Source organism: Carcharodon carcharias, chromosome 10 (genome assembly GCF_017639515.1).
Source record: "Carcharodon carcharias isolate sCarCar2 chromosome 10, sCarCar2.pri, whole genome shotgun sequence".
In the NCBI taxonomy this organism is placed as follows: Eukaryota; Metazoa; Chordata; class Chondrichthyes; order Lamniformes; family Lamnidae; genus Carcharodon; species Carcharodon carcharias.
The window spans coordinates 100,969,257-100,990,687 of record NC_054476.1 but is presented as its reverse complement, the minus strand read 5'-3'; the positions used below and the strand labels follow the sequence as shown (position 1 = coordinate 100,990,687).

The following is a 21,431-nucleotide window of genomic DNA, read 5'->3' as shown; positions in this document are numbered from 1 at the left end:
GAGGGGTGACCTAATTGAGGTGTACAAAATTATGAGGGGCCTAGATAGGGTAGACAGGAAAACCTTGTTTCCCCCTAGCTGAGGGGTCAATTACCAGGAGGATTTAAGATGATTGGTAGAAGGATTAGAGGGCACATGAGGGAAAGCTTTTTCACCCAGAGGGTGGTAGGTGTCTGGAATTCACTGCCTAAATTGGTGGTTGAGGCTGAAATGTTCAACTCATTTAAAAAGTACCTGGATCTGTACCTGAAGTGCTATAACCTGCAAGGCTATGGACCCGATGCTGAAAAGTGGGATTAAAATGAGCAACTAATTTATTTTTTCTCCCTTTGGCCGGCACAGACATGATGGGCTGAATGGCCTCTTTCTGCACGTAACATTTCTATGGCTTGGTGGTTCAAACCCTCACAACTAACTGTCAAGTTAGTTTGGACATATTACAGATGCATTCAGTGTCAGAGTTGATCCACAGAAGACAAAAGCAATCAAGAGGTTTTCTGCTCCTTGGAATGTGACTGAGCTCCAGAGATTCATGGGGAGAGTAAACCAAACCAGAAAGTTCCTGTCCAACTTAGCTGTTGTCAATGAGCCACTACATCAGCTGTTACGACAGGACAATACAGGGTACTGGGAGGAAGCACAACAGAGATCTTCTGAGAAAATCAGAGAGATGCTGGCATCACCTGATATTTTAGCTCACGATGACCCAGAGTTACCCAATTCAGTTCACCATATCATATGGATTTGTCCGTACTACCAGCTCATCAAGATACCATCAAGCCAACAGTGAAGCTGAAAGAGGAGTGTGTACAGTGAACACATTGCTGAAGAAGACCAATGACATTCACCTGCACTTCTGAACTGTTGTTCAGCTCCACTCCAAAATGGCCCAGAACCATGTGAACTCCTCATGGGAAGATGGCTGAGAACTGAACTCCCTACTCCCCCACACACACAGTCATACTGTGTACAAGCTGATGAGCCGAACAAGATGAGGGAGAAGGAGGACGAGTATCATTCCAGCTGGATGTGGAACTATGGCAACCGTCACAAAACACACAACCTGCCAGACCTCCAACCAGGAGAGCCAGTTTGGATCCGAGACTAAGTTTGTTATGGACAAAGGGTGAATAAACATGACATCCATGGTCCTATCTCATCTAAACAAATAATGGTACAGTGAGGTGGAATAGATATGCGCTAGCTGCCAGACACAAGCAACCTTCTACATAGTCAAAGCAGTGATCTACAAATCAAAAAGACCAGGGATGCTGCATTCATCTACCAATCCAGATGACTGCCAGACTGGTGAACCTGATTCATCTATTAATTCTCCTTCTGCTGAGCAGAGTCTGAAAGATTACTCACAGGATTCAAATCCTCAATCTCCTCCAAAGCAGCTGAGGACCCATTCAGGTAGACCAGTGAAACCACCACAGCAATTGTCCCTATAAGAAAAGCTATTGAAGTCAGACACTGGGAGCGGGAAGAAATAGGGTGGGGGTGGAGAGAGATATAATGTAATGGGGAGAATCAGGAACTTGGGAGGAGATGTAATGTAATGGGGAAAGTCAGAGACTTATGGGGAGATTATATAAAGGGTTAATTGTAACTGTGTGATATGCTAATAAGACAGTATACATCACAGGAAGTGATGTAATGTCACATGATCTTGCTCTCATGGAAAGATGCAGCTCACAGTAAGATGTGTTCCAATAAAGTTAACATTTTCCTTACCTCAGTAGACTGTGTTAGCACAACGAGACCAAGAATATTATAGGGGGTAATATATTAGCATGGATGGCGGATTAATTAATGAACAGGAAATGCAAAATAGGGATGAACAGGGCATTTTCAAGTTGGCAGTCTGTAACTTGTGGAGTTCCACATGGATCAGTGCTAAGGTCTCAGCCATTTGCAATCTATATTAATGATTCAAAGAGACTAGGAGTCACGTATCCAAAGTTGTTTGTCATGATAAGAGCAGTAACATTGAGGAACACAAATTTACAGTTACACCATGTAAAATTTTGTTCTGAAAAAGCAGTTGTCACCTTAAAAGGTTCTTTTCAAGAACTAATAAGTCTTGACATTTCATTCAGGACACTCTCTCCCATCATCTGGAGGAATGACTGGAACTAGTGGAAGAGGTAGTTATATGTATAGTGGACGATGGTATTTGCTGCTCATGGGTCAGGCTAATGTGTTTGCAATAGGTCAATACATGTTAACATTCTTGCTGTTGGTTGGTTGACTATGTAGAATGGATGGTAGTGTGTTCCTTGATGTCATTGATGAGAAGGCTACTGTTTTGGAGGTGTTAGTAGATCTCCATAGCTTCCCTGACGTGTCTTGTATACCAGTGTGTGAAGTTCAGAGTTGGACAATCGATGTGGTTGTTATTAAGTTAAGCGTGTTTGATAGTAGCTGTAGTTTGATTTGTCCCATTTGATGCATTTAAAGTAGGTTTGTTGTTCATTGAGGCTAGTGTGTAGGCTGCAGCTCATTTCCCCAGTGCAGACAAGTCTGAAATCACATAGTATGCTGTAAATTCCTGACTTGTTGTAAGATACTTTCTTGTCTTTGTGGATATGAAGAATGGAGAGTAGCTTCAAAGGTAATGTGTGGGATTTCTATCTCCGCTGACTTGAGTATGTGTTGTAGTTTGGGCAAGGTGGAATCAATGTACAGGAGGCTAATTCTTCTTAATGGGAGCAGTTGTTATAGAGCGAGGAATTGGTGGGTCTGTGGTTAACCTTGTGTGAAGGGAGTCCATTGACTTCAAGTGTAGACTTAATATGGCCAAGTCCCTGTTGTAGATGTTTCTTGTCACTGATGGAGTCAGCTCTTCTAATGAGGGTATTGGAAACTGATTGGAGGATGGAGAGTGATGGGAAGATCAATGGTTTAGGACTGAGGCAAGAGTTCTACCAACTGAGCCACAGCTGCCAGATGCAAAGTACCTGTTTAATATGTTATGCCCTCTGGCTCCACAAAGCAATGTCCTTGAGTCCCATCCTACCTTTGGCTACCCTTTTATTATTTATGTTTATTAAAGACTTTTGAATTCCCTTTTTTGTTAGCCTCGAATCTATGCTCACACTCTCTGTCTGCCCTTCTTAATTCCTTTTCAGATCTTGTCTCGATATTCCATATTCAACTTGGTTCTCTACAGCATCATCAACATTGCCAATTATCTTTCTGTCTCTTTTTTATTGTAGTAGCTTTCAGAGAGAAACCTTTGGATTCTCTTCCTTTCTAGTTTCAACCTGAACGATCTTCTCCTTGTTCATTTACTGTTTTACCTGCCAATCTTAGATCACACAGATTCCTTTTCAACTCATTGAAAGGAACCCTCATTTGGTGGGGGATTTTTGCATTTGATTTTTCTTTGTCCTTATCTGTAACTGCTCCAACCCTATATCCTACATCCTTTATCCCATTGATGGGGTCAGCGTTTTTACAACCTTTGTTCCATAGCCATGGCCGCAGAGTGTCGATTTGCACAGTCGAGAGATGAGACAGCAGAGATTTGCACACTTCACTGAACTGGCAATCATCTCCGTTCAGGAAATAGTGGACTTTGCAAAACAGGTGCCAGGGTTCCTGGATCTCACCCGTGAAGATCAGATTGCTCTGCTCAAGACTTCCACCATTGAGGTAGGGATCCAGCTCTGGTACAGCTGATACATGAACAAAATGTGAGTACTTTGCCATGAAATGTCCTGATCTGTGTAGGATTCCCCAAAAGGTTAAGTTTGCAAATATCATTCAAGCATTCGGGCAAATCACTGAACATTAAAAGAAAATCTACTTTGGCATTATCACTGGCAATTAGCACATGGGTATTGCTTCAAGAGTAATTGCGACTAGGACTTGATACTTGGGTGACGATATTTAACATGAGCACATGAGCTGTGTCCTTCTTTTGTGAGCGAGAGGATTTATCACTGTATCCACAGATATGGCTGAGTGTTCAACAATGGTAATAAAAACAAAAAAATTGCGGATGCTGGAAATCCAAAACAAAAACAGAATTACCTGGAAAAACTCAGCAGGTCTGGCAGCATCAGCGGAGAAGAAAAGAGTTGATGTTTCGAGTCCTCATGACCCTTCGACAGTTCTGTCGAAGGGTCATGAGGACTCGAAACGTCAACTCTTTTCTTCTCCTCCGATGCTGCCAGACCTGCTGAGTTTTTCCAGGTAATTCTGTTTTTGTTTTGTTCAACAATGGGATTGTCACTGAATCCTGACACATTGTCCTGTGTTTAACACTGAGATTGTCACTGAATCCTGATGCATTGTCCTGTGTTTTACACTGGGATAGTCACTGAATCCTGATGTATTGTCCTATGTTTTACACTGGGATTATCACTGAATCTTGATGCATTATCCTGTTGTTAACACTGGGATTGTTGCTGAATCCTGTCGCATTGTACCGTCTTTAACACTGGGAATGCTACTGAATCCTGTTGCATTGTATCGTCTCTAACACTAAGATTGTCACTGAATCCTGATGCATTTCCCTGTGTTTAACACTGTAATTGTCACTGAATCCTGACGCATTGTCCTGTGTTTTATACTGGGGTGGTCACTGAATCCTAATGCATTATCTTGTTGTTAACACTGGGATTGTTGCTGATTCCTGTCACGTTGTTCCATCTTTAACACTGCGAATGCTACTGAATCCTGTTGCATTGTTTCGTTTTTAACACTGGGATTGTCACGCAATCCTGATACATTGTCCGTTAGTTAATACGAAGATTGTCACTGAATCCTGATGCATTTTCCTGTGTTTTACACTGGGATTGTCACTGAATCCTGATGCATTGTCCAGTGCTTAATACTGGGATTGTCACTGAATCCTGACACATTGTCCTGTGCTTTACATTGGGATTGTCACTGAATCCTGATCAGTTGTCCAGTGTTCACCTCTGGGATTGTCACTGAAAGCTGATGCATTGTACTTTGCTTCACTCTGGGGTTGTCACAAAATCCTAGCGCATTGTCCTGTGTTTAGCACTGGGATTGTCACTGATTCCTGATGCATTTTACAGTCGATAGCACTGGGATTGTCACTGAATCCTGATGCATTGCCCTGTATTCAAGATTCAGATTGTCACTGAATCCTTATGCATTCATGATTCAGTGACAATCCCAGCGTTAAAGGACAGGACAATGTGTTGGGATTCAGTGAAAATCCCAGTGAGAAACACAGGACAATGTGTCAGGATTCAGTGACAATCCAAATGTAAATCACATGACAATGCATCAGGATTCACTGGGATTGTCACTGAATCCTGCTGCATTATCCTGTGTTTAACGCTGGGATCGTCATTGAATCCTGACAAATTGTCCTGTGTTAAACACTGGGATTGTTGCTCAATCATGATTCATTGTCCTGAGTTTGCATCTGGGATTGTCACTGAACCCTGACAGATTGTCCTGTGTTTTACATTGTGATTGTCACTGTATCCTGATGCATTGTCTTGTGTTTAACACTGAGAGTGTCACTGAATCATGATTCATTGTCCTGTGTTTAGTTCTGGGACTTTCATTGAAGCCTGATGTATTGTCCCATGTTTGACACTGGAATTGACACTGAATCCTGACGCATTGTCCTGTGTTTAGCACTGGGATTGTCATTGAATCCTGATGCATTATCCTAGAGTTAACACTGGGATTGTCACTGAATCCTGATGCATTGTCCCATGATTTACATTGGGACTGTCCCTGAATGCGGATGCATTGTCCTGTGTTTAACACTGGGATTGTCACTGAATCCTGACGCATTGTACTTTGCTTCACTCTGGGGTTGTTACAAAATCCTGATGCATTGTCCTGTGTTCAGCACTGAGATTGTCACTGAATCCTGATGCATTTTCCTGTCATTAATACTGGGATTGTCACTGAATCGTGACTCATGGTCCTGTGTTGCACGCAGGGATTATTGCTGAATCCGGATGCTTTGTGCCTTGACTAACTCTGGGATTGGCAAAGAATCCAGATCCGTTGTCTTATGTTTCACACTGAGATTTGTCACTGCATCCTGATGCATTTCCCTTATTTAACACTGGGATTTAAACTGAATCCTGATGCATTGTACTCTGTTTAACACTGGGATTGTCACTGAATCCTGATGCATTTTCCTGTGTTTTACATTGGGATTGTCATTGAATCAAGATGCATTGTCAAATGTTTAACTATGTCATTGTTACTGAATCCGGACACGTTGTCCTGTGTTTACCACCGGAATTGTCACTGAATCCTGATGCATTGCCCGGTATTCAAGATTCAGATTGTCACTGAATCCTTACTCATTGTACCGTGTTTAACACTGGGATTGTCAAGATTCAGTGACAATCCCAGCGTTAAAGGACAGGACAATGCGTTGGGATTCAGTGAAAATCCCAGTGAGAAACACAGGACAATGTGTCAGGATTCAGTGACAATCCAAATGTAAATCACATGACAATGCATCAGGATTCGCTGGGATTGTCACTGAATCCTGATGCATTGTCCTGTGTTCAACACTGGGATTGTTCCTCAATCGTGATTCATTGACGTGAGTTTACTTCTGGGATTGTCACTGAATCCTGAGGCATTGTCCTGTGCTTTACACTGGGGTTATCACTGAATCCTGATGACTTGTCCTGTGATTTACATAGGGATTGTCATTCAATCCTGATGCATTGTCCTGTGTTTAACACAGGGATTGTCATTGAATGCTGATACATTGTCCTGTGATTTACACTGGAACTGTCACTGAATCCTGATGCATTGTCCTGTGTTTAACACGGGGATTGTCACTGAATGCTGATACATTGTCCTGTGATTTACATTGGGACTGTCAATGAATACTGCTGCAATGTCCTGTGTTTAACACTGGGATTGTCACTGAATCCTGATGCATTGTCCTGTGTTTACATTTGGACTGTCACTGAATCCTGGTGCCTTGTCCTGTGTTTACCTGTGGGCTTGCCACTGAATCCTGATGCATTGTCCTGTATTCAACATTGAGATTGTCACTAAATCCTGGTGCATTGTCCTGTGTTTAGCCTGGGATTATCACTGAATCCTGATGCATTTCCTGTTTTTAACACTGGGATTGTCACTGAATCCTGATGCATTGTCCTGTGTTTAGCACTGGGATAGTCACTGAACCCTTCACATTGTCCTGTATTAAACACTGGGATTGTTGCTCAATCATGATTCCTGAGTTAACTTCTGGGATTGTCAATGAATCATGACTCATTGTCCTGTGTTTAACGATGGGATTGTCACTTAATCCTGATGCATTGTCCTGTGTTTTACATTGGGATTGACACTGAACCCTGATGCATTGTCTTGTGTTTATCTCTAGGATTCTCATTGAACCCTGATATATTGTCCCATGTTTAACACTCTAATTGTCACTGAATCTTGACGCGTTCTCCTGAGATTTACATTGGGATTGTCATTCAATCCTGATGCATTGTCCTGTGTTTAACACTGGGACTGTCAGTGAATTCTGATTCATTGTCCTGTGTTTAGCACGGGGATGGTCATTGAATCCTGATGCAATGTCCTGTGATTTACATTGGGATGTTACTGAATCCTGGTGCATTTTCCTACATTTAACACTGTGATTGTCAGTGAATCCTGATGCATTGTCCTGTGTTTAATACTGGGATTGTCACTGAATCCTGTTGCAGTGTCCTTTGCTTCACTCTTGGGTTGTCACAATATCCTGACGCGTTGTCCTGTGTTTAGCACTGGGATTGTCACTGAATCATGATTCATTGTCCTGTGTTGCACGCAGGGATTATCGCTGAATCCGGATGCATTGTCCCTTGATTAACACTGGGATTGGCACTGAATCCAGATGCATTGTCTTATGTTTCACACTGAGATTGTCATTGAACACTGGTGCATTTCCCTTATTTATCACTGGGATTTTAACTGAATCCAGGTGCATTGTCCTGTGTTTAACACTGGGATTGTCATTGAATCCTGATGCATTGTCCTGTACTTTACATTGGGATTGTCATTGAATCCTGACGCATTGTTGTGTTTTACATTAGGATTGTCTTTGAATCAATATGCATTGTCAAATGTTTAACACTGTGATTTTCACTGAATCCTGACGCATTGTCCTGTGTTTAACACGGGGATTGTCAGTCTATCCTGATGCTTTTTCCTACATTTAACACTGTAATTGTCACTGAATCCTGGTGCATTGTCCTGCGTTTATCTCTAGGATTCACATTGAACCCTGATATATTGTCCCATCTTTAACACTGGAATTGTCACTGAATCTTGACGCGTTGTCCTGAGATTTACATTGGGATTGTCATTCAATCCTGATGTATTGTCCTGTGTTTAACACTGGGACTGTTAGTGAATTCTGATTCATTGTCCTGTGTTTAGCACGGGGATGGTCATTGAATCCTGATGCAATGTCCTGTGATTTACATTGGGATGTTACTGAATCCCGGTGCATTTTCCTACATTTAACACTGTGATTGTCAGTGAATCCTGATGCATTATCCTGTGTTTAATACTGGGATTGTCACTGAATCCTGTTGCATTGTCCTTTGCTTCACTCTTGGGTTGTCACAATATCCTGACACGTTGTCCTGTGTTTAGCACTGGGATTGTCACTGAAGTATGATTCATTGTCCTGTGTTGCACGCAGGGATTATCGCTGAATCCGGATGCATTGTCCCTTGATTAACACTGGGATTGGCACTGAATCCAGATGCATTGTCTTATGATTCACACTGAGATTGTCACTGAATCCTGATGCACTTCCCTTATTTAACACTGGGATTTCAACTGAATCCTGATGTATTGTCCTGTGTTTAACACAGGGATTTTCACTGAATCCTGATGCATTTTCCTACTTTTATCACAGTAATTATCAGTAAATCCTGATGCTTTGTCATGTGTTTAATTCTGGGATTGTCACTGAATCCTGACGCATTGTCCTTTGCTTCACTCTCGGGTTGTCACAATCTCCTGATTCATTGTCCTGTGTTTAGCACTGGGATTGTCACTGAATGCTGATGCATTTTACTGTCAATAACACTGGGATTGTCACTGAATCGTGACGCATTGTCCTGTGTTGCATGCAGGGATTATCGCTGAATCCAGATGCATTGTCCCTTGATTAACATTGGGATTGGGCACTGAATCCAGGTGCATTATCTAATGATTCACACCGAGATTGTCACTGGATCCTGATGCACTTCCCTTATTTAACACTGGGATTTTAACTGAATCCTGATGCATTGTCCTGTGTTTAACACTGGGATTGTCACTGAATCCTGATGCATTGTCCTGTGTTTTACATTGTAATTGTCATTGACTCCTGATGCATTGTGCTGTACTTTACGTTGGGATTGTCATTGAATCCTGAGGTGTTGTCTGTGTTTTACATTGGGCTTGTCTTTGAATCAAGATGCATTGTCAAATGTTTAACACTGTGATTGTCACTGAATCCTGATGCATTGTCCTGTGTTTAACACTGTGATTGTCACTGAATCCTGATGCATTGTCCAGTCATTAACACTGGGATTGTCACTGAATCGTGACTCATTATCCTGTGTTTCACTCTGGGGTTGTCACATTATCCTGACACATTTTCCTGTGTTTAACACTGGGATTGACACTGAAAGCTGATGCATTGTCCTTTGCTTCACTCTGGGGTTGTCACAAAATCCTGATGCATTGTTCTATGTTTAGCACGTGGATTGTCACTGGATCCTGATGCATTTTACTGTCAATAACACTGGGATTGTCACTGAATCGTGACTCATTGTCCTGTGTTGCACGCAGGGTTATCGCTGAATCTGGATGCATTGTCCCTTGATTAATACTGGGATTGGCATGGAATCCAGATGCATTGTTTTATGATTCACACTGAGATTGTCACTGAATCCTGATGCATTTCCCTTATTTAACACTGGGATTTTAATTGAATCCTGATGCATAGTCCTGTGTTTAACACTGGGATTGTCACTGAATCCAGATGCATTTTCCCCAGTTTAACACTGGGATTGTCTTTGAATCCTGACACATTGTCCTTTGCTTCACTCTGTGGTTGTCCCAAATCCTGACGCATTATCCTGTGTTTAATATTGAGATTGTCATTGAATCAAGATGCATTGTCAGTCGGTTAACAGTGGGATTGTCACTGAATCCTGACGCATTGTCCTGTGTTTAACACTGGGATTGTATCTGAATCCTGATGCATTGCCCCATATTCAACCCTGGGATTTTCACTGAATCCTGATGCATTTCCTGTTTTTAACACTGGGATTGTCACTGAATCCTGATGCATTGTCCTGTGTTTAGCACTGGGACAGTCACTGAACCCTGACACATTGTCCTGTGTTAAACACTGGGATTGTTGCTCAGTCATGAATCCTGTGTTTACTTCTGGGATCGTCAATGAATCATGACTCATTGTCCTGTGTTTAACACTGGGATTGTCACTTAATCCTGATGCATTGTCCTGTGTTTTACATTGGGATTGACACTGAACCCTGATGCATTGTCCCATGTTTAAGACGGGGATTGTCACTGAACCCTGGTGCATTGTCTTGTGTTTATCTCTAGGATTCTCATTGAACCCTGATATATTGTCCCATGTTTAAGACGGGGATTGTCACTGAACCCTGGTGCATTGTCTTGTGTTTATCTCTAGGATTCTCATTGAACCCTGATATATTGTCCCATGTTTAACACTGGAATTGTCACTGAATCCTGATGCATTGTCCTGTGTTTAACATTGGTATTGTCAGTGAATCCTCACACATTGTCCTGTGTTTAACACTGGTATTTTCACTGAATCTTGACTCATTGACCTGTGTTTAACGCTGGGATTGTTATTTAATGCTGACGCAATTCCCATCTTTACCTCTGCGATTGCCACTGAATTCTGATGCATTTTCCTGTGTTTTACACTGGGATGACCACTGAATCCTGATGAATTGTCCAGTCTTTAACTCTGGGATTATCATTGAGTCCTGACACATTGTCCTGTGTTAAACACTGGGTTTTGTTGCTCAATCATGATTCATTGTCCTGAGTTTACTTGTGGGATTATCACTGAACTCTGATGCATTGTCCTGTGTTTAACACTGGGATTGTCATTGAATCCTGACACATTGTCTTGGCTTTGATGCTGTGATTGTCACTATATCCTGATGCATTGTCCTCTGATTAAGACTGGGATAATCACTGAATCCTGATGCATTGTCCTGTGTTCAAGACTGGGATTGACACCGGATCCTGATACTTTGTCCTGTGTTTAACACTGGGATTGTCACTGATTCCTGATTCATTTTCCTGTGTTTAACACTGGGCTTGTCACTGAATCCTAATGCATAATCCTGTGTTTAACACTGGGGTTGTCATTGAATCCTGACACATTGTCCTGGCTTTGACGTTGGATTTGTCACTGTATCCTGATGCATTGTCCTGTCTCTAACACTGGGATTGTCAATGAATCCTGACACATTGTTCTGTGTTAAAAACTGGGTTTTGTTACTCAATCATGATTCATTGTTCTGAGTTTACTTGTGGGATTGTAACTGAATCCTGATGCAACTGAAACCTGATGCATTGTGCTGGGTATAAATTGGGATTGTCACTGAATCCTGACACATTGTTCTGGCTTTGACACTGGGATTGTCACTGTATCCTGATGCATTGTCCTGTGTTTAACACTGGAATTGTGATTGAATCCTGACACAATGTCTTGTCTTTGATGCTGGGATTGTCACTTAATCCTGATGCATTGTTGTGGGTTTATCACTAAGATTGTCACTGAAACCTGATGCATTGTCCTGTCTCAAACATTGGGATTGTCAATGAATCCTGACACATTGTCCTGTGTTAAAAACTGGGGTTTGTTACTCAATCATGATTCATTGTCCTGAGTTCATTTGTGGGATTTTAACTGAATCCTGATGCATTGTCCTGTGTTTTACGCTGGGATTGTCATTGAATCCTCATGCATTGTCCTGTGTTTAACATTGATATTGTCACTGAATCCTCATGCATTGTCCTGTTTTTAACAGTCGGATGGTCCCTGAATCCTGATGCATTGTCCTGTGTTTAACACTGGGATAATCACTGAATCCTGATGCATTGTCCTGTGTTCAACACTGGGATTGTCACTGAATCCTGATGGTTTGTCCTGTGTTTAACACTGGGATTGTCGCTGAATCCTGATACGTTTTTCTGTATTTAACACTGGGTGTGTCATTGAATCCTAATGCATACTCCTGTGTTTAACACTGGGATTGTCATTGAATCCTGACACATTTTCCTGTGTTAAACACTGGGTTTTGTTACTCAATCATGATTCATTGTCCTGAGTTTACTTGTGGGATTGTAACTGAATCCTGATGCATTGTCCTGTGTTCAAGACTGGGATTGACACCGGATCCTGATACTTTGTCCTGTGTTTAACACTGGGATTGTCACTGATTCCTGATTCATTTTCCTGTGTTTAACACTGGGCTTGTCACTGAATCCTAATGCATAATCCTGTGTTTAACACTGGGGTTGTCATTGAATCCTGACACATTGTCCTGGCTTTGACGTTGGATTTGTCACTGTATCCTGATGCATTGTCCTGTCTCTAACACTGGGATTGTCAATGAATCCTGACACATTGTTCTGTGTTAAAAACTGGGTTTTGTTACTCAATCATGATTCATTGTTCTGAGTTTACTTGTGGGATTGTAACTGAATCCTGATGCAACTGAAACCTGATGCATTGTGCTGGGTATAAATTGGGATTGTCACTGAATCCTGACACATTGTTCTGGCTTTGACACTGGGATTGTCACTGTATCCTGATGCATTGTCCTGTGTTTAACACTGGAATTGTGATTGAATCCTGACACAATGTCTTGTCTTTGATGCTGGGATTGTCACTTAATCCTGATGCATTGTTGTGGGTTTATCACTAAGATTGTCACTGAAACCTGATGCATTGTCCTGTCTCAAACATTGGGATTGTCAATGAATCCTGACACATTGTCCTGTGTTAAAAACTGGGGTTTGTTACTCAATCATGATTCATTGTCCTGAGTTCATTTGTGGGATTTTAACTGAATCCTGATGCATTGTCCTGTGTTTTACGCTGGGATTGTCATTGAATCCTCATGCATTGTCCTGTGTTTAACATTGATATTGTCACTGAATCCTCATGCATTGTCCTGTTTTTAACAGTCGGATGGTCCCTGAATCCTGATGCATTGTCCTGTGTTTAACACTGGGATAATCACTGAATCCTGATGCATTGTCCTGTGTTCAACACTGGGATTGTCACTGAATCCTGATGGTTTGTCCTGTGTTTAACACTGGGATTGTCGCTGAATCCTGATACGTTTTTCTGTATTTAACACTGGGTGTGTCATTGAATCCTAATGCATACTCCTGTGTTTAACACTGGGATTGTCATTGAATCCTGACACATTTTCCTGTGTTAAACACTGGGTTTTGTTACTCAATCATGATTCATTGTCCTGAGTTTACTTGTGGGATTGTAACTGAATCCTGATGCATTGTCCTGTGTTTAACCTTGGGATTGTCATTGAATCCTGAAACAATGTCTTGGCTTTGACGATGGTTTTGTCACTGTATCCTGATGCATTTTCCTGTGTTTAACACTGGGATTGCCACTGAATCCTGATGCATTGTCCTGGATTTAAATTAGGATTGTCACTGAATACTGGCACATTGTCCTGTGTTTAACACTGGGATTGTCATTGATTCCTGACACATTGTCCTGGCGTTGACACTGCAATTGTCACTGAATCCTGATGCATTGTCCTGTGTTTCATTTTGATATTGTCACTGAATCCTGATGCGTTGTCCTGTTTTTAACATTAGAATTGTCCCTGAATTCTAATGCATTGTCCTGTGTTTCCCATTGGTATTGTCACAGAATTCTGACGCATTATCCTGTTATCACTGGGATTGTCACTGAATCCTAATGAATTGTCCTGTGTTTCCCATTGGTATTGTCACTGAATTCTGATGCATTATCCTGTTATCACTGGGATTGTCACTGAATCCTGATGCATTTTCCCGGGTTTAACACTGGGATTGTCACTGAGTCCTGATGCATCGTCCTGTGTTTTACACCAGGATTATCATTGAATCCTGATGCATTGCCCCGTGTATAACACTGGGATTGTCACTGAATCCTGATGCATTGTCTTGGGTTTAACACTATGATTGTCACTGAACCCTGATGCATTGTGCTGTGTTTAACATTGGTATTGTTACTGAATCCTGGTGCATTGTCCTGTGTTTAACATTGGTATTGTCACTGAATTCTGATGCATTATCCTGTTATCACTGGGATTGTCACTGAATCCTGATGCATTTTCCCGGGTTTAACACTGGGATTGTCACTGAGTCCTGATGCATCGTCCTGTGTTTTACACCAGGATTATCATTGAATCCTGATGCATTGCCCCGTGTATAACACTGGGATTGTCACTGAATCCTGATGCATTGTCTTGGGTTTAACACTATGATTGTCACTGAACCCTGATGCATTGTGCTGTGTTTAACATTGGTATTGTCACTGAATCCTGGTGCATTGTCCTGTGTTTAACATTGGTATTGTCACTGAACCCTGATGCATTGTCCTGTGTTTAACATTGCTATTGTTACTGAATCCTGATGCATTGTCCTGTGTCTAACACTATGATTGTCACTGAATCCTGATGCATTGTCCTGTCTTTAACACTGGGATGGTCATTGAATCCTGACAAATTGACCTGTGTTAAAAACTGGGTTCTGTTGCTCAATCATGATTCATTGTCCTGAGTTTACTTGTGGGATTGTCACTGAACCCTGATGCATTGTCCTGTGTTTAACACTGGGATTGTTATTGAATTCTGACACACTGTCTTGGCTTTGACGCTGGGATTGTCACTATATCCTGATGCCTTGTCCTCTGTTTAACACTGGGATTGTCACTGAATCCTGATACATTTTCCTGTATTTAACACTGGGCTTGTCACTGAATCCTAATGCATTGTCCTGTGTTTAACACTGGGATTGTCATTGAATCCTGACACATTGTCCTGTGTTAAACACTGGGTTTTGTTGCTCAATCATGATTCATTGTCCTGAGTTTACTTGTGGGATTGTAACTGAATCCTAATGCATTGTCCTTTGTTTAACCCTGGGATTGTCATTGAATCCTGAAACAATGTCTTGGCTTTTACGTTGGTTTTGTCACTATATCCTGATGCATTGTCCTCTGTTTAAGACTGGGATAATCACTGAATCCTGATGCATTGTCCTGTGTTCAAGACTGGGATTTTCACCGGATCCTGATACTTTGTCCTGTGTTTAACACTGGGATTGTCACCCAATCCTGATTCATTTTCCTGTATTTAACACTGGGCTTGTCACTGAATCCTAATGCATCATCCTGTTTAACACTGGGCTTGTCATTGAATCCTGACACATTGTCCTGGCTTTGACATTGGATTTGTCATTGTATCCTGATACATTGTCCTGTCTCTAACGCTGGGATTGTCAATGAATCCTGACACTTTGTTCTGTGTTAAAAACTGGGTTTTGTTACTCAATCATGATTCATTGTCCTGAGTTTACTTGTGGGATTTTAACTGAATCCTGTTGCATTGTCCTGTGTTTTACGCGGGGATTGTCATTGAATCCTGACACAATGTCTTGGCTTTGATGTTGGATTTGTCACTGTATCCTGATGCATTTTCCTGTGTTTAACACTGGGATTGCCACTGAATCCTGATGCATTGTCCTGGATTTAAATTGGGATTTTTACTGCATCCTGACACGTTGTCCTTTGTTTAACACTAGGATTGTCATTGATTCCTGACACATTGTCTTGGCTTTGACACTGGGATTGTCACCGAATCCTGATGCATTGTCCTGTATTTAACATTGGTATTGTCACTGAATCCTGGTGCATTGTCCTGTTTTTAACAGTCGGCTTGTCCCTGAATCCTGATGCATTGTCCTGTGTTTAACACTGGGATAATCACTGAATACTGATACATTATCCTGTGTTCAACACTGGGATTGTCACTGAATCCTGATGCTTTGTCCTGTGTTTAACACTGGGATTGTCACTGAATCCTGATACGTTTTCCTGTATTTAACAGTGGGCTTGTCACTGAATCCTAATGCATACTCCTGTGTTTAACACTGGGATTGTCATTGAATCCTGAAGCATTGTCCTGTGTTAAACAATGGGTTTTGTTACTCAGTCATGATTCATTGTCCTGAGTTTACTTGTGGGATTGTAACTGAATCCTGATGCATTGTCCTGTGTTTAAATTAGGTTTGTCACTGAATCCTGGCACATTGTCCTGTGTTTAACACTGGGATTGTCATTGATTCCTGACATATTGTCTTGGCATTGACAATGCAATTGTCACTGAATCCTGATGCATTGTCCTGTGCTTAATATTGATATTGTCACTGAATCCTGATGCATTGTCCTTTTTATAACATTAGGATTGTCCCTGAATCCTGATGCATTGTCCTGTGTTTGCCGTTGGTATTGTCACTGAATTCTGATGCATTATCCTGTTATCACTGGGATTGTCACTGAATCCTGATGCATTGTCCCGGGTTTAACACTGGGATTGTCACTGAGTCCTGGTGCATTGTCCTGTGTTAAACACTGGGTTTTGTTTCTCAATCGTTATTCATTGTACTGAGTTTACTTGTGGGATTGTCACTGAATCTTGATGCATTGTCCTGTGTTTAACATTGGTATTGTCACTGAACACTGATGCATTGTCCTGTGTTTAACATTGCCATTGTCACTGAATCCTGATGCATTGTCCTGTGTCTAACACTGGGATTGTCATTGAATCCTAACACATTGTCCTGTCTTTGATGCTGGGATTGTCACTGAATCCTGATGCATTGTCTTGGGGTTTAACACTATGATTGTCACTGAATCCTGATGCATTGTCCTGTCTCTAACACTGGGATTGTCAATGAATCCTGAAACAATGGCTTGGCTTTGACGTTGGATTTGTCACTGTATCCTGATGCATTGTCCTGTGTTTAACATTGGTATTGTCATTGAATCCTGATGCATTGTCCTGTGTGTAACACTGGGATTGTCATTGAATCCTGACATATGTCCTGTCTTTGAAGCTGGGATTGTCACTTAATCCTGATGCATTGTCGTGGGTTTATCACTAAGATTGTCACTGAAACCTGATGTATTGCCCTGTGGTTAACTCTGGGATTGTCACTGAATTCTGATGCATTTCCTGAGTTTAACAGTGGGATTATCACAAAATCCAGATTCATTTTACTGTGTTTCACATTGGTATTGTCACTGAATCCTGATGTATTGTCCTGCGTTTCATATTGGCATTGTCACTGAATCCTGATGCATTGTCCTGTGTTTTACATTGCTATTGTCCCTGAACCCTGATGCATTGTCCTGTGTTTAACATTGATATTGTCACTGAATCCTGATGCATTGCTTTGTGTCTAACACTGAGATTGTCATTGAATCCTGACATATTGTCCTGTCTTTGAAGCTGGGATTGTCACTGAATCCTGACAAATTGCCCTGTGTTTAACCATGGGATTGTCACTGAATCCTGATGCATTGTCCTGTATTCAACAGTGAGATTGTCACTGAATCTTTACGCATTACAGCGTGCTTAACACTGGGATTTTAAGGATTCAGTGACAATCCCAGCCTTAAAGACAGGACAATGCATGAGGATTCAGTGACATTCCCAGTGCTAAACACAGGACAATGTGTCAGGATTCGGTGACTATCCAAATGTAAATCACAAGACAATTCATCGGGATTCGCTGGGATTGTCACTGAATCCTGATGCTTAGTCCTGTGTTTAACATTGGGATTGTCATTGAATCCTGCCACATTGTCTTGGCTTTGACGGTGGGATTATCACTAAACCCTGATGCATTGTCCTGTGTTTAACGTTGGTATTGTCACTAAATCCTGACGCATTGTCCTGTGTTTAACACTGGGATTATTACTGAATCCTGATGCATTGTCCCGTGTTTAACACTGGGATTGTCACTGAATCCTGATGCATTGTCCCGTGTTTAACACTGGGATTGTCACTGAATCCTGATGAATTGTCCTGTGTTTCACATTGGTATAGTCACTGAATCCTCACACATTGTCCTATGTTGAACACTGGTATTTTCACTGAATCCTGATGTATTGTCCTGCGTTTCATATTGGCATTGTCACTGAATCCTGACTCATTGCCCTGTGTTTAACGCTAGGATTGTTATTGAATGCTGACGCAATTCACTTCTTTACCTCTGCGATTGCCATTGAATTCTGATGCATTTTGCTGTGTTTTACACTGGGATGACCACTGAATCCTGATGAATTGTCCTGTCTTTAACACTGGGATTGTCATTGAATCCTGACACATTGACCTGTGTTAAACACTGGGTTTTGTTGCTCAATCATGATTCATTTTCCTGAGTTTACTTGTGGGATTGTCACTGAACCCTGATGCATTGTCCTGTGTTTAACACAGAGATTGTCATTGAATCCTGACATATTGTCCTGTCTTTGAAGCTGGGATTGTCACTGAATCCTGACAAATTGCCCCGCGTTTAACACTGCGATTGTCACTGAACTCTGATGCATTGTCCTGAGTTTAACACTGGGATTCTCGCAAAATCCCGATTCATTTTCCTGTGTTTCACATTGGTACTGTCACTGAATCCTGATGCATTGTCCTGTGTTTCACATTGGTATTGTCATTGAATCCTGATGCATTGTCCTGTGTGTAACACTGGGATTGTCATTGAATCCTGACATATGTCCTGTCTTTGAAGGTGGTATTGTCACTGAATCCTGATGCATTGTCCTGTGTGTAACACTGGGATTATCACTGAATCCTGATGCATTGTCCTGTGTTTAACACTGGGATTATCACTGAATCCTGATGCAATGTCCTGTGTTTTACACTGGGATTATCACTGAATCCTGATGCATTGCACTGTGGTTAACTCTGGGATTGTCACTGAATTCTGATGCATTTCCTGAGTTTAACACTGGGATTATCGCAAAATCCAGTTTCATTTTACTGTGTTTCACATTGGTATTGTCACTGAATCCTGATGTATTGTCCTGCATTTCATATTGGCATTGTCAATGAATCCTGATGCATTGTCCTGTGTTTTACATTGCTATTGTCCCTGAACCCTGATGCATTGTCCTGTGTTTAACATTGGTATTGTCACTGAATCCTGATGCATTGCTTTGTGTCTAACACTGAGATTGTCATTGAATCCTGACATATTGTCCTGTCTTTGAAGCTGGGATTGTCACTGAATCCTGACAAATTGCCCTGTGTTTAACCATGGGATTGTGACTGAATCCTGATGCATTGTCCTGTATTCAACAGTGAGATTGTCACTGAATCTTTACGCATTACAGCGTGCTTAACACTGGGATTTTCAGGATTCAGTGACAATCCCAGCTTTAAAGACAGGACAATGCATCAGGATTCAGTGACATTCCCAGTGATAAACACAGGACAATGTGTCAGGATTCGGTGATAATCCAAATGTAAATCACAAGACAATTCATCGGGATTCGCTGGGATTGTCACTGAATCCTGATGCTTAGTCCTGTGTTTAACATTGGGATTGTCATTGAATCCTGCCACATTGTCTTGGCTTTGACGGTGGGATTATCACTAAACCCTGATGCATTGTCCTGTGTTTAACGTTGGTATTGTCACTAAATCCTGACACATTGTCCTGTGTTTAACACTGGGATTATTACTGAATCCTGATGCATTGTCCCGTGTTTAACACTGGGATTGTCACTGAATCCTGATGCATTGTCCCGTGTTTAACACTGGGATTGTCACTGAATCCTGATGAATTGTCCTGTGTTTCACATTGTTATAGTCACTGAATCCTCACACATTGTCCTATGCTGAACACTGGTATTTTCACTGAATCCTGACTCATTGCCCTGTGTTTAACGCTAGTATTGTTATTGAATGCTGACGCAATTCACTTCTTTACCTCTGCGATTGCCACTGAATTCTGATGCATTTTGCTGTGTTTTACACTGGGATGACCACTGAATCCTGATGAATTGTCCTGTCTTTAACACTGGGATTGTCATTGAATCCTGACACATTGACCTGTGTTAAACACTGGGTTTTGTTGCTCAATCATGATTCATTGTCCTGAGTTTACTTGTGGGATTGTCACTGAACCCTGATGCATTGTCCTGTGGTTAACTCTGGGATTGTCACTATATCCTGATGCATACTCCTGTATTTAACACTGGGCTTGTCACTGAATCCTAATGCATACTCCTGTGTTTAACACTGGGATTGTCATTGAATCCTGACACATTGTCCTGTGTTAAACACTGGCTTTTGTTGCTCATTCATCATTCATTGTACTGAGTTTACTTGTGGGAGTGTAACTGAATCCTAAAGCATTGTCCTGTGTTTAACGCTGGCATTGTCATTGAATCCTGACACATTGTCTTGGCTTAGAAACTGGGGTTGTCACTGTATCCTGATGCATTGTCCTGTGTTTAACATTGATATTGTCTCTGAATCCTGATGCATTGCTTTGTGTCTAACACTGGGATTGTCATTGAATCCTGACATATTGTCCTGTCTTTGAAGCTGGGATTGTCACTGAATCCTGACAAATTGCCCTGTGCTTAACACTGGGATTGTCACTGAATCCTGATGCATTGTCCTGTATTCAACAGTGAGATTGTCACTGAATCTTTACGCATTACAGCGTGCTTATCACTGGGATTTTCAGGATTCAGTGACAATCCCAGCCTTAAAGACAGGACAATGCATCAGGATTCAGTGACATTCCCAGTGATAAACACAGGACAATGTGTCAGGATTTGGTGACAATCCAAATGTAAATCACAAGACAATTCATCGGGATTCGCTGGGATTGTCACTAAATCCTGATGCTTAATCCTGTGTCTAACACTGGGATTGTCCTTGAATCCTGACACATTGTCTTGGCTTTGACGGTGGGATTGTCACTATATCCTGATGGATTGTGCTCTGTTTAAGACTGGGATAATCACTGAATCCAGATGCATTGTCCTGTGTTCAACACTGGGATTGTCACTGAATCCTGATGCTTTGTCCTGTGTTTAACACTGGATTGTCATTGAATCCTGACACATTGTCCTGTGTTAAACACTGGCTTTTGTTGCTCATTCATCATTCATTGTACTGAGTTTACTTGTGGGAGTGTAACTGAATCCTAAAGCATTGTCCTGTGTTTAACGCTGGCATTGTCATTGAATCCTGACACATTGTCTTGGCTTAGAAACTGGGGTTGTCACTGTATCCTGATGCATTGTCCTGTGTTTAACATTGATATTGTCTCTGAAT

General features: G+C 41.5%; 1 protein-coding gene across 2 annotated transcripts in view; it reads left to right on the top strand.

Moving 5' to 3' along the window:
• The window catches only part of nr1h3 (nuclear receptor subfamily 1, group H, member 3), a 130,798-nt gene that overhangs the window by 68,935 nt on the left and 40,432 nt on the right, over positions 1–21,431 (top strand). For both annotated transcript variants that reach the window (XM_041198409.1, XM_041198408.1), the window contains exon 5: positions 3,481–3,660. In XM_041198409.1, coding sequence (XP_041054343.1) covers positions 3,481–3,660 — 180 coding nt within the window. The remainder of the gene's footprint in view (positions 1–3,480; positions 3,661–21,431) is intronic.